Source organism: Dicentrarchus labrax, unplaced genomic scaffold (assembly GCF_905237075.1).
Source record: "Dicentrarchus labrax unplaced genomic scaffold, dlabrax2021, whole genome shotgun sequence".
Taxonomy (NCBI): Eukaryota; Metazoa; Chordata; class Actinopteri; family Moronidae; genus Dicentrarchus; species Dicentrarchus labrax.
Genome location: NW_026136714.1, coordinates 28,449,252 through 28,462,796, shown reverse-complemented (window position 1 = coordinate 28,462,796; position 13,545 = coordinate 28,449,252). Strand labels below are relative to the sequence as shown.

Genomic DNA, 13,545 nt, shown 5'->3' with positions numbered 1-13,545 from the left:
CTGTTTGAATGCTGTCTGTGCAGTTTGACTCTAGAAGGATGTTTTCACATTTGTCTGCTCAAAGTGGAAAGTTTCTCTGAGCTCACTGAACATTGGATTTGAAGTGTAAGTTATAAGTCAGTCCTGGTCCAGTATCAACTTGTACAGTGTGATGTAGAAACTTTTTTTGTAAAAGAATTTCCAGGAGTTTTTCTTGACAATACGACAACACTCCCCAAATACATTTGAGTCCTTTTTTGTGCATTTATTCATTTCTGTGTGTATTTATCCATTATGAGACTGTTCTGGCTCCATATTTCGACTGACTGGCATGGGAGCCCAAATGAAAAGGGAGAATTCTTTCGTTACACGTCTGGTAAACCAGTTTTGAAGTGTCACACTGTGCAGTTTATCCTAGCAACTTTCATACAAAATACGCACCCACGTTTATGCAGGAAAAGTATCCTAAATTATTTCCATGATTTTTGGTTCCAGGTGTTTCCATGACTGAAAAACTAGTTTCTAAATGTCCAGGTATTTTAGGATGCATGGGAACCCTGACGACAGGAAATGAACAACATCTGCATATTCATAGATTGTAGAATTTTTAGTGCAGTAGAAGGAGTTCAAGGATTTTATTGTGGAAGTTACACTTTTTTTGCACAAAAGACATACAGACAGACTATTTGTATATGTCCTAATATGTAAGGGGGGACGTGGATGATTCTGTGCATGGCTTTGCTGCCAGGTGCAAAACTATTTGCTGAACAGTAAAGAAGGTGCCTGTTGTTATAGTCTCTTATTGATGCTGAAAAAAAAACTAGAATATGGTGGAGTGCCTTTGATCATTTCCCCCCTTATTCCCGCTCACAGAAAGATGCTGCATTCTCATGCTGTGAGTGAGTCAGAGGTCTGCTCACAGTGATATCATCATAAGGCTCCTCTTCCTTCTGAAGAAAAAAAGGAAAAATAGTCAGTTGCTGTCAAGCAATCCATGATGTTGGAATTCTGTTGTAATTTTGTTGCATGAAAAATGGGCAGCATTTTACCTTACATGTGTTTTTATTTTGCTGTGAAAAGAATTATTTGAGAGTTAATTTCCTCAACATGTAAATTGTTTGTATAAAGTAGTGCGGCTTTATTGAAGTAAGACTGTATGAGGTACTTCCATAATCAGTCTGTTACCTCCCCTGCCCTAGTTTGGAGAAGCAGACAGCAGGAGTACCGGCATGGAAGCTAAGCAATGTTCTGATGTCGAACAGAGCTGCAACAAAATGTATTATAGCCACATAAAACAGACCAACCTAAAAAAGTCTATATCAGTTTAAGTGTATGCTTTATTTAGAATATTTTCACTTTACCTTGCTCTCAGACAGCCATTTCCAAACATTGTCATTTTACCTCACAGAACACAGGAGTTGCTGGTCCACCACTGCTTCTGTCACTTAGTTTGTTTATGTTAGCTATAGATCGTTTTCACTGCAGCCATTTTGATGAAAAATAGTATGGTAAACACAGATGTTACCAATTATTATCAAGCTAATGAAAGTTATCTCCATTTATTGCAGCAGAGCCTTTCCAGTGAGCCAACAAGTACAATAGCAGCACCCTGACTTTTGACCTGAATGGAACAGAGCATTAAAGCTGCAGTAGGTAACTTTTAGATAGATAGATAGATAGATACTTTATTCATCCCCAAGGGGAAATTCACAGTTTCCAGCAGTATCCACAAACTGATAATAATAATAATAATAATAAGAGGAGGAGGTCAATTTAGAAGAACTAATAGAATAAAGTAGAATAAATAGCTAAATAACGAGCATGGGGCTAGTGTCCTAAGGTGCATGGTCAAATCCAGTGCTTGAAAGGCCTAAGGTGCATAAGTAGTGTCGGTCAGTCAGTGGTCACATAATGCAGGGTGCACTGCGTCAGGTAGTATAGTTAACTAAAGGGCAGACATATTGGAGTTTAGAGTTTTTCTCCCCTGGGTGGAGTTGAAGAGCCTGATGGCGTGGGGGAGGAACGATCTCCTCAGTCTTTCAGTGGAGTAGGACAGTGACAGCAGCCTGTCGCTGAAGCTGCTCCTCTGCCTGTAGATGGTGCTGTGCAGTGGATGCAGTGGATTGTCCATGATTGACAGGAGCCTGTTCAGCGCCCTTCGCTCTGCCACAGATGTCAGTCTGTCCAGCTCTGTGCCCAACACAGAGCCCGCCTTCCTCACCAGTTTGTCCAGACGGGAGGCATCCTTCTTCTTAATGCTGCCTCCCCAGCACACTGCTGTATAGAAGAGGGCGCTCGCCACAACAGTCTGATAGAATATCTGAAGCAGTTTTTTGCAGATGTTGAAGGACGCCAGCCTTCTGAGGAAGTATAATCGGCTCTGACCTCTTCTGCACAGGGCGTCTGTGTTGGCAGTCCAGTCCAGCCTATCATCCAGGTGTACTCCCAGGTATTTGTATGTCTGTACCAACTCCACATGGTCACTATTGATGGTCACAGGTTCCGGGTGAGCCCTGGGCCTTCTGAGGTCCACCACCATCTCCTTGGTCTTGGTGGTGTTGAGGCGCAGGTGGTTGGAGTCACACCATGTGACAAAAGTCCTGAATGAGTTTCCTGTACTCCTCCTCCTGGTCATTCCTGATACAGCCCACAATAGCCGTGTCATCTGCGAACTTTTGCACGTGACAGGACTCCGAGTTATATTTGAAGTCCGACGTGTACAGGGTGAACAGGACCGGAGAGAGCACGGTCCCTTGCGGCGCTCCCGTGCTACTGACCACAGTGTCAGACCTGCAGTCCCTCAGTCGCCCTCCATGTCCACCATTTCAGTCATATTTGCTGAAACTTTCTCTATATCCTGACAGTAGTACACAAAGGAGATAATCTGTCAAAAATCAGGTCTCTCTGGCTCCTCCTAGTGTTCATGAGATTTGTAAGAGTCAACTGGGATCTATGTCATGGACTGTCAGGATATAGTGAAAGTTTCAGCAAATATGACAAAAAGTAATTTTTTATAAAAATTACCTACTGCAGCTTTAATTAGTATTGTTGGTGACACATGTGTTTACCCAACTAATGTATGTCAAAATGGCACACTCTTGGCAGTGGTGGACCAGCAACTCCCGTCTTCTGCAAAGTACAATTACTATTTTTAGTCTGGTGGCTTTGAAGAGAGAATAGATGGATATAAGTGCTTCAGTTTCCCGTTGGAAAGGGCTGACAGCACGGTAAAGTGGTGAAAGTATTCTAAATACAGAGTATCTTTGAACTGATATAGATATTTTTAGATGTTTTTCTGCAGCCCCCCGTCCACAGCAGTGCATCGCACTGTTTCTGTGCCAGGACTCCTGTCTACTTCTCCAAACTGGGGGAAAGCTGACCTCCGTCTACTGTAGGTAATACTTGGTGTATACAGTAGACGGAGGTCAGCTTTCCCTCATGCAATCCAAAGTTTTTTGGGGGGGTTTTTCGCTGCTGTTTTGTATTTGTGGTATTTGTGGTATTTATGTTTACTTGTGATCACTGTACTCCTTACTGTTCACCATATGACTGCCTAAACTTGCACTATGTGTGTGAACTATGCACACGTCTGTCTTTGTTGGTGGAGCAGCAGAATGACTTACTTCTGAAGAAAACATTGGTGAATATGGTCAGCATGGGGAGCAGAGGAAGCAGAATCCAGCGAGTAATACTCCAGATATAAGCTCCAGAGGCTGCAGGGGGGGATGGCAAAGAAATGTAAATGAGATTTGGGTATTGTGAAAAATCTAAACAACATGATTATTGTGTAAAACACTTAAGCTATTGTATCAAACTGTATCTTTATATCTTACCCTAACTGTTTGAGGAAACCAATCGCCTTAAACCATCTAAGTTTACCAAAGATATGAAAGATATTTGATTTGAGTAGAAATAACTCAAGTATTTCTTGTTAAGGTAATTTGGGTAAATTAAGTTAATTGTACCAATTCCATTTATTTGACTGAAGTTACACTCACCTGCAGCATTTCTCCAAACTTATTTAAAATGTGTTCATAGAATTGATCTGAATAAAGTAAGTTAAATCAATCTCCTTTATATAAATGGTACCACCAAGTTTAAAGTCCCCTCTCCCCTCCCTATGACCACACCGAAGTTCTGCTGCCTGCCCTTGAGGGCTGCCTCTTTTAGTCCTTTTCCACCAACAGGGAACCAGCTATGTTCAAACTCCTAGTTTTGAACTGTTCTGAGCACAGCTAGGTACTATATGCACAGCATTTTTATCCCTTGTCCCACGTCTCACATATTGAGACAATGTCCTACATTTTGCTTGGCTCTAGTTTCCAAAAGACAAACAACTGCAGGACAGCTACTTTTCTAAAATCAGGTTTTTATCGAGTGGCTGTGAAGAAAGCAGGATGGGCTGTCAACATGGGGCTGTGTTTGACGGGAATCAAACTGCGCAGTCGTGGGTCAAGTGCAGGTTAACCTGTCACCTATCTTTGCTACACTACGCCCAACGGGTAGAATTGAGTCACTACAAAGTCACAAGATATGCAGATAGCATAAGCTGGTGGAACTATCACATGAGACCTTAAAAAGAACTGTAAAACTTCCCTTTCCTTTCCTTCCTTTTAATACTGTATTTACTTAATGTGGTACAGTTGCAGTCGTGTATTTCACATCCCTGGGAATGAGACTGAACAATCAACTATCTTTCTCAGCTCTGATTGGTTGTTTTCGTTCAGGCCTGGTGGATTCTTGCAAGTGCCATTAGGAGCACTAGGAGAAACTAGAGAAACCTGATTTTTTTTTTTTTTTTTTTTTTTTTTTACAGATGATCAGTCTCATGTACCACTATCAGGATATAGTGAAAGCAAATATGACAAAAAATTATTTTTATAAAAGTTACCTACTCTAGCTTTAATTAGACATACTTTTTTTTTTTAGACTACCTCTCAGCAACATTGTCCCACACAAACACATTCTGTCCCACATTTGGTTTCTTGGGATCTGGTCTCCCTACTTACAGCACCTTTAACATTTAAAGGCTTCCTTCTACTTACATTTGTGAAAGTAGCCTTCAGCCAGCTTGATGATGGTGTCATTTTCGCTCAGCACACCACACCAGTACATTCCCTCTCCATGGCTTGGCATCAGCACCGCTACAGTGAAGGAGTCTGGACCCTGGGTCACCTCCAGTTTGCCTTCATCCACTAAGTGGGCACCCTGGCTGAAGGTGAGGCCAACGCAACAGTCGCTGGAGCTCTGCCTGCACCAAACCCTTGGCAGGCTCTTGTGCTTCAGTTCGTAGGGACATGTCAGCTTCTGCCTGTACAGTGCCTCACAGCCACCTGCACACAGTCATTTAGTGGTGAATAACCTCCACCAATACAATACAATACAAAAGAAGCCTAACCATTAAAACACAATTGTCACAGTTTATTCCCTTATTCACTATACTCATATTACTGTTTGACTACACTATGAGTCAAGGTGGATACCAGCTCAATTTTTAAATGAAGACTCCTACCCTTTGCATAGTGAATTTCATCTCCTTCCTTCTGGATGGTTACAGTGGCAAGAAAGTATGTGAACCTTTTGGAATTTCATTGTTTTCTGAATAAATTTGTCATAAAATGTGATCTGATCTTCATCTAAGTCAAGGGTATTGACAAACATAATGTGTCTATAAATAACACAAAATTCTGATCTTTCATGTCTTTATTGAACACACTCATTCAACATTCAAAATAGCAGTGGAAAAAGTAAGTGAACCCTTAGAATTAACTGGCTGACCCCCCCCCCCTTGGTGCTTCCTGTAGCTGTGAATCAGACCTGCACATCGTTGGAGGAATTTTAGCTCATTCTTCCTGGCAGAGCTGCTTTAGCTCTGTCATATTCTTTGCCTTGTCTTTTACTGCAAACCAAATCTACCAACAGTCACAAATAAAGTAACCTGAACGTGAACCCGATACATCAAGTACATGGTGGTAGCTAATAGAAAAGAGAAAAACTTGGCATATCAGGAGACAATATGCTAACTGGCTTTGTCACTACATTATGCTGTGGATTCAGGCAGTTGCACCCCCTTTACACTCAATTTCAGCAAGTGGCACTGGGCTAAATACAGCAGTCCAGTAATCTAGTAGTCACAATTTTAAACTCTGTAAGGGAACCTCTGAATTTAAGCTCTCTATCATAGTGAAGGTCTTCACTTACCTGCAGCCAAAAGCAATATCAAAGTTAGAGGATGCATAATCGAAGCACTGACAGTAGTTGTGCTCAAGTCAGATATAGTTAGGAGGAAGAGAAACAATTTTTTTAGTGACAGAGCTTCAGGAAGTGTCAACCCACAGAGATATTATCAGCTCTCTACATGATGTCTTATAACTTGTACCCAGAAAGAGTTTTTTCCTAACTCAACTTAGTAATGACGTTTTGGAAATATATACTTTATACTTCATGATAAAAATACGATAAAAATAAATCAAATTGTACAACAAATAAAATATACGACAAGAAAACAAGTACCTATAAAAGTATAAAAGAAGGGGATAATCTTTTAAGCCATAACATTTTGTGAATGTGATATTTTGCTAAATGTTAAGAAAGTTAATTATGTATGTCATGTAAAACATGCAAGTGTATCTTTTTCAATCTTTTTTTTGAAAGGCTCTTCTGTAAATCAAATCAAGTTACATTAAAATATTCCAGAAATACATGTCCCATGAGTTTCCCCTCACCACTGCAAAAGGTGCATCTCTTGTTTACAGTTGCACTTTTTGCTCCACAGTGAGCAAAGATGGATTTTCTGTGCCAAATCCTTGGGCTTTTATTTTGAAAGGTCAGTATCGAGCGCTCTCATTGGCTCCTCTTTTCGCCAATAAGGGAAACTCTTGTACGCATGTCTTTCTATCTCCATGTGAGTACTGCTTGCCTGCTAGTTAGTTACTAACGTTAGCTGAAGAAAAATCATGGTAAGTAGAAAACGGATTAAAAATGATTATGAGCATGAAGTTAATTCAATATGTTGGTATGGAATTACGCTAGCGAACTACGCAGTTTCATATAGAAAGCTAACGTTAGCTAACGGTAGATATAGCTAGAAATAAATGGTGTGCGCCTGATAGCCTCATTGTATGTAAACAGCCCAGTCTGCTGCTGAACTCCATAGATGTTGTTGAGGAATGACTTGTGTGTGTGTGTGTAATGTATTGTGTAGTGACACTTTACGGTAGCTAACATAATCTGCTAGCTATATTTTTGGAATAGTTAATTATAGAAATAATTTGGCCCAGAAGACTCACAGAACGGCAATTTAAAATGAGGTCAAATAGCAGCTAACGTTCATTTAAAGCTGATATCTGACCGGGCATCTCAAAATAATGACTTAACTAACGTTTGTATCACAAAGTCTGTAGCTGTCAAAGAGACTAGTAAGAAGTAATTATTTTGAGATACTGAGTCAAAATACTGAGAAAGTTTTCTTTAAGACTTCTAGAATCTTTTTCTTTGTCACATTGGCGGAAATGGGCTGAACTGAAATAACTCATCTGTTCTATGGCTGCACACATTGAATAACATTTTTGAAAGACTTTTATATAATAATAATAAAAACAATATATTATACAAATTGAGTGGAAAATATTATTTCATAATTTGAATGTAGTAAGAAAAACGTATGCACTATTGTTAGCCTTTTTATTTTATTAGGAGCATTTCTTAACACCATGCCATCTCTTAAGTTGTTACAGTGCCACCATCTAACATTACCCCTAGAAATAGAAATCGATCTCACATGGTTCCTGGCATATAAACTCAGATTTGCTATCGAAACAAGAATGGACAGACCAAACACTGGCTCTGGACAGGGCCTTTTATGTTTTTCATGAGTTTTGCGGCCACCATAGTTTCTCCTACATGCTTGGAAGTAGGAATAGACCAATTATCGGATCTGATATTAAGCATTTTTCCAATTAAAGGTATCAGTATTTTTTATATGATAGTCAATGAAGAGATTTTCTGATACAATTTCTTTCCTTCCCTATACAAATTTCTGTTCCTGAACTTTGCATATTGGCTAATACTACAGTACAAATTGAAAAACAAATTGATTGAGGCTTACTTGGAAGGCTGAGCTGTATTCAGTTGCTTGCAGTCAGTGAATTCTACACAATGGTCCTGGCCCTGTATCACTTAGCTTGAGGTCATTGGGTGTAATGTTGTTCTAGCTGCGTCGAGAGGTGAGGCAGAGACGAGAGTACCTGTACAGGAAGGCTCAAGAGGACAGGCTCCGAACCATTGAGGAGAAGAAACAGAAGCTGAAGGGTGCACTTGATGGTAGGATGGCATGATCATTATGTTCCATTCTTCTTACAGCATTGTGTGTTATAAGTGGTCAGCCGTGTAAAGGATCCTATCACAAACCCCCCTTTTTTTTTCCTCTGCAGAAAATCGTCTTCTGCCAACCGAGGTACGCAAAGAAGCTTTGCAGCTACAGAAACTACTGGAGTATGACGATGAAGGGGCAGAAGGCTGGTGTTATTATTTCTTTTTGTCATCAATAGTATCCTGTGTCCATCCCATTTAGTCCAAGCATCAGTATAATCATTTATGTTGATCTTCAGGATCTCTCTCTGTGCAGGTGTCAGCTCACACATGGATGATGAGTATAAATGGGCCGGAGTTGAAGATCCTAAGCTCATGGTCACCACATCCAGGGACCCCAGCTCCAGACTCAAAATGTTTGCCAAGGTAAGGCCGGTTTTTACTCTGTGAGGAGCTGCTTGGTTAGGACAACAGATGGAACTAGAGACTGTCAGACTGACCGTCGATTGCTGAGCGCAGACAAAATGATGTAAACGAGCCGTGATGGTCGGTGCATCACTCAGAGCTAATTTGTTGTTGTTTTTTGTTTTATGAATGGGCCAGCTTCTCGCTCACCATGATAAAGTGTGTGTGTGTGTGTGTGTGTGTGTGTGTGTGTGTGTGTGTGTGTGGTGTGTGTGTGTGGATATTTACAGTAGACTTGACTGTGGTTTCCTGAAGGCAGAATCTGAAAATGACAGTTTTGGATTTTTCCCTGGATTACATGTATTCAGAATTTACAGTAACACTTTATTTTGTGTGTTTAATTCCCAAATAAAATAATCATTTTCTTAGAGGTTGCCTATAAAGAACAATGTATTACTTTTTACTAACTAATTAGGAGACTGTTAAATTGGTAGAATGAATTACTAGAATGACCTAGAGAGTGTTTCTCTCAGCACAACAGGTCGTCTGAACACATTTTAATGTGAGACCATTAAACATATGGAGAATCAAGTTTCCAATATTAAATGTATAATTAAATAATATTTAGTTGGGGTTAAATGGGGCGGCTGTAGCTCAGTGGCAGAGCGGGTCGTCCACTAATCTTTTCTCCCACCACGAAGTGTCGAAGTATCCTTGAGCAAGATACTGAACCCCAAATTGCTCCTGATGCCGTGCATCGGTGTGTGAATGTGTATGAATGTTAGTTTCTGTTTGATGGACTTTGCCATCACTGAGTGAATGTGTGTGAAAGGGTGAATGTGGCACGTAGTGTAAAAGCGCTTTGAGTGGTCGGAAGACTAGAAAGGCGCTATACAAGTACAGGTCCATTTACCATTTACCACATTGAGCTGTTCTTTAAAGGAAAAAGAGTTTGAGACCCCTACTCTAGACAGAGTATGGCCCCTCATCCACAGAGATAAACACTCTGTAGCATTAGTTACTACTTTGGTGTTAATCTGCAGTGAGAGGCTGAACGCTGTGTGGAGAAGGACTTGCCTTCAGCTCTGTCCCTGTCTCGTTCTGCTAATTGACACATTGAGGTTGTCATGTTTGAAGTGTCTTCACAGAAAAAAGCTCAGTTGTCAATGTCTGCACACAGTTTGACGCTAATCTTGGTCTCTTTTTGCTGTCAGGGTTCCCACTCTTTTTCCAGAACGTTTTCCAGGACCTTTTCTTGATAATACAGGACAGCCCTTACTCACAAACAGCCATATCCTCTATCAGTAGGGCTAGTATTGACTTTTTTTCTACGATGTAGTGTTAATGATAGTGTCTCAGGTTTATTACAGGTATGTGATCAGCGTTAACTTGCTTTGTGGAGCGCTTGGCTCGTCTCACCACAGCACATTTTTCCACTGCGGTCTCCGGAAAATACACTACAGTTTACTACAGTTCTCCTCTCACCATAACATTACGGACACAGCCAAGAAGTAACAGCTCCAATCAAGTAGAACTTATGTTGTTTTGCTATGAGAGTGAGGAGCTAAAATGCAATGATAAATTATCTTCAGGATGTTTGGTCATTTTAATCAAATTCCAGTTGTTTCCACGAGTGGAAAACTAATCTCTAAATTTCCAGGTTTTCCAGGATGCATTGGAACCGTGTGCTAAAACTATGCAGGAAACATTCCAGTTCAGTGGTCTAGCGATACTTCATCAGCTTAGCAAACTAGCATGCTACAGCTGATACACACTGCCAAAACGTTGGGGAAAAACTAGCAAACTAAAAGTTCCGTGTGTGTGAGTACATACGCAGCACCGGAACACATAACTGCAACTCGAGACCGTGGACGTTTGTGACTCGGTTTCGGAACAGTTACACCCTTAATAATAACAATACATTCATCCATATTTTTTTTATTCTTGTCAGGGCCATAGATGGACTAAAGCCTATCAGGTTGTCACTCCATGGCAGCACAGACAGATAATCCTATATTCACATTTGGGGCCGGTATAAGGCTGCAGTTTGCTGCTCACAGTCATTAATGTGTTACAGCTACAGGAACTGTTGGTGGCTAATGCTGAGGTTAGCCACCAAAAGTAACTGCTGAACAACAGAGACATCTAAGTTACACATTCTCTGTATAAAGTAAGCCTGTCCACACTTGGCAACATGACCTATTTCTTTGGAAGTTTAAAGTTTCTGAAACTTTTAGAGCCTAAATTCAGAGAAAAGAGTAGGGCCAATATTCAAACACTGATTTTTCTGTATTACAGACTGACAGTGGGGAGTAATAGGAAACATGGAAGAGAGCTGAGGATAACCTGTGATGTATATAACTTGTTACAGGAAGTGAAATTGATGTTCCCTGGAGCCCAGCGCATGAACAGAGGAAATCATGAGATTGCTGCCCTCGTGCGAGCCTGCAAAGCCAACAACGTCACAGACCTTGTCATCGTGCATGAAACAAGAGGACAGCCAGGTACAACATTTGATTGGTCTCTGGCTTTGAGCAGGTTGTCCCTCTAGCTGTGCTACAGGTAGCAATCACGAACAAAACTAAAGTGTTTTGATATATAGGGCCTGAGCTCCTGCACACACACACAGACACAGACAGAGCACAGTGCACAGTGGAGTGGTGTGGAGGGAGTTGACGACATAGCACTGTGCACAAAAGCAAATAATACACTCTTATATGCAGCCCCGCCAGGTCCGAAAATATTGCATGGTACTGTAAAAAACCAAGTACTATTATTTTTATATATATATATATATATATATATATATATATATAGTATTCCAAATTTTGGCATCTACTTGGTACTGAAGCATCAGTTCTCGTGACATCCCTAGCCAGAACTGCCAGTTACACAGCCCTATACCTATTGTCATACCACTCCCATGGCTAAAAATATAAAATTTTACAAGTGGTATAATGTGATTTTAAACGGAGTGCACCCTATAAATAGAGTCGGTACAGAGAAACTGCACTTGGAGTGTCTGATTTTCTTTTTTTTCTTCCTGTATGTTTATAGATGGCCTGGTGGTGTGCCATTTGCCTTTTGGACCAACGGCTTATTTCACTCTTTACAACGTGGTAATGAGGCACGATGTTCCAGACATAGGCACCATGTCTGAGGCCTACCCCCACCTCATTTTTCACAACTTCACGTCGCGGCTCGGCAAGAGGGTGAGCGAGTGCTGGACTGTGCACTGTACACATGCCATTGATATTCTCTTTCACCACTTGGTTGTGAGTGCAACTAATTAATTCTTCTTACACAGGTATCCAATATCCTCAAGTATCTTTTTCCAGTGCCGAAGGAGGACAGTAGGCGTGTAATCACATTTGCCAACCAAGAGGACTTCATCACTTTCAGGTCAGTCCCTCAGTGTAAATATCATACATACAGTATATGAGGAAACGGTACGATATATGAGTAATTACTTTTTTTTTTTTTGAACATTACAGACATCACACCTACAAGAAAACCGACCACAAGAACATTGAGCTGACAGAAGTAGGACCCCGGTTTGAAATGAGATGTAAGTATTGGTAGATAAAGAGATTTTTCTCTTTCTGGGTTCATCAGGACCTCAAAGATCCACTACTGCTCAGGCTAGCTTTTTTTACTCCCAGTGTTAATGTTGGTCTATCTCTTCAATGCATAAACATGATACAAATTTACATTGACTAATGTCTAATGACACCAGTGTCGACCTGGTCCTTTTTAATTTGGGACCAGTGAAACCCAATTAGAAGAAGCTTATGAAAGAAGTTAGTGTTATGTAAGAAAAATTGTCATTGTTAATAACTACTATTCAACAAGAGCAGAAATGGAAAATGATTTACTGATGAGGTAATGATTTATGAATAATGAAGAAAAATAACCACTGTGGAATGTGGCGATTTCTGTTTTCAGGAAATTCTGGGGCACTTTCCTATAACAATAACATTTCAAATAAACTGAACAATGTGCAGGAGAGGCTTAAAGCCAAAAATGGCTAAGATACCTCCCCTTTTATAAATGTAATCGTAACAGGAGAAAAACTGATAAAAACAAACAAATACATCATTCAAGAAGCTGAAATACGAGATTGAGAGAAATGTACAAATATTTTTTTAGAATGTTTGTAAAATCTTTAAAGAAAATACTGAAAGTTCTCTGTTCTGTACCACTTGTAAAATGTATATGTCTGTTCTTTTGTGTAGTGTACATGATCAAACTGGGCACCCTGGAGAATGAGAGCACCGCAGACGTTGAGTGGCGTCACCATGCATATACACATACTGCGAAGAAAAGGAGGTTCCTCAGTGTGCAATAGGAACTGATGAAGATGAACTTAAAATATGGAGTTTCTAAAATGACTGAGGAGGTTTTGTTTGAGAAATGTAATCAATTCAAGTCAAGGGTTTCCCATAGTCAACAATTATGGTCACATTTACAGTAAATGGGTAATAAAACTGCATCATACCCATCATGAGTGACTATTTTTCAAGTAAGAGAACCTTTTTTGATAGACCTATTGTAGGACCCAACACATACTTTACTGAGGGTATTAGAACTGTTGTGCTGTTTTGTAATAAAATGCATTTCTAATGACCTGTGTTGGTTCAATTGTGGATTTTCCTATAGTAAAAAAATGATATATACAAATATATATACTGTAAGTGTATAAATAGTGCAACCCTGCATTTCTATAACTTACAATACATTTATTTATTACTTATACTAACACAAATAACTAAGTAGTAGTCGTACATCCTTGCTGCAAAATCTTCAGTGTAGTTCATTTACATGACAAAACAGTATATTCGCAACTCCCAC

General features: G+C 40.0%; 3 protein-coding genes across 5 annotated transcripts in view; 1 reads left to right on the top strand and 2 right to left on the bottom strand.

Annotated features, from left to right (window-relative positions):
- The window catches only part of imp4 (IMP U3 small nucleolar ribonucleoprotein 4), a 196,496-nt gene extending 183,176 nt beyond the window's left edge, over positions 1 to 13,320 (top strand). The window contains exons 2-10 of the mRNA XM_051422380.1: positions 6,920 to 6,938; positions 8,193 to 8,301; positions 8,412 to 8,495; positions 8,606 to 8,715; positions 11,066 to 11,198; positions 11,752 to 11,906; positions 12,002 to 12,096; positions 12,189 to 12,262; positions 12,930 to 13,320. Coding sequence (XP_051278340.1) covers positions 6,936 to 6,938; positions 8,193 to 8,301; positions 8,412 to 8,495; positions 8,606 to 8,715; positions 11,066 to 11,198; positions 11,752 to 11,906; positions 12,002 to 12,096; positions 12,189 to 12,262; positions 12,930 to 13,042 — 876 coding nt within the window. The 5' untranslated portion in view covers positions 6,920 to 6,935 and the 3' untranslated portion in view covers positions 13,043 to 13,320. The remainder of the gene's footprint in view (positions 1 to 6,919; positions 6,939 to 8,192; positions 8,302 to 8,411; positions 8,496 to 8,605; positions 8,716 to 11,065; positions 11,199 to 11,751; positions 11,907 to 12,001; positions 12,097 to 12,188; positions 12,263 to 12,929) is intronic.
- Positions 584 to 6,412, bottom strand: si:ch211-102c2.4 (uncharacterized protein LOC568178 homolog). Of its 2 annotated transcripts, XM_051422407.1 has the most exons (5): positions 6,181 to 6,407; positions 5,025 to 5,312; positions 3,603 to 3,692; positions 1,029 to 1,049; positions 584 to 929 (listed from the first exon to the last, which is right to left on the bottom strand). In XM_051422407.1, the coding sequence occupies exons 1-4, from the start codon at positions 6,215 to 6,217 to the stop codon at positions 1,042 to 1,044; spliced, it is 423 nt and encodes a 140-aa protein (XP_051278367.1). In that variant the 5' UTR covers positions 6,218 to 6,407; the 3' UTR covers positions 584 to 929; positions 1,029 to 1,041. The 2 variants fall into 2 exon arrangements, with proteins under 2 accessions (XP_051278367.1, XP_051278366.1); XM_051422406.1 differs by lacking the exon at positions 1,029 to 1,049 and having other exon boundaries at positions 6,181 to 6,412.
- LOC127375945 (uncharacterized) lies at positions 1,056 to 3,596 on the bottom strand. Of its 2 annotated transcripts, none has more exons than XR_007887463.1 (2): positions 1,341 to 3,596; positions 1,056 to 1,243 (listed from the first exon to the last, which is right to left on the bottom strand). XR_007887463.1 is itself a non-coding variant. In XM_051422385.1 (2 exons), the coding sequence occupies exon 2, from the start codon at positions 2,642 to 2,644 to the stop codon at positions 1,925 to 1,927; it is 720 nt and encodes a 239-aa protein (XP_051278345.1). In that variant the 5' UTR covers positions 2,645 to 2,670; positions 2,801 to 3,596; the 3' UTR covers positions 1,056 to 1,924. The 2 variants fall into 2 exon arrangements, 1 of the variants encoding a protein (XP_051278345.1); XM_051422385.1 differs by having other exon boundaries at positions 1,056 to 2,670; positions 2,801 to 3,596.
- Positions 13,321 to 13,545: the final 225 nt, after the last annotated feature.

Coding starts and splice junctions, on each gene's coding strand:
- LOC127375945 (XM_051422385.1), bottom strand. CDS start 2,644: ATGACACGGCTATTGTGGGCTGTATCAGGAATGACCAGGAGGAGGAGT.
- si:ch211-102c2.4 (XM_051422406.1), bottom strand. CDS start 6,217: ATGCATCCTCTAACTTTGATATTGCTTTTGGCTGCAG. Junction 5,313..6,180: donor GATATTGCTTTTGGCTGCAG/GTAAGTGAAGAC, acceptor GACTGTGTGCAG/GTGGCTGTGAGGCACTGTAC. Junction 3,693..5,024: donor TGAAGGCTACTTTCACAAAT/GTAAGTAGAAGG, acceptor CCCCCCCTGCAG/CCTCTGGAGCTTATATCTGG.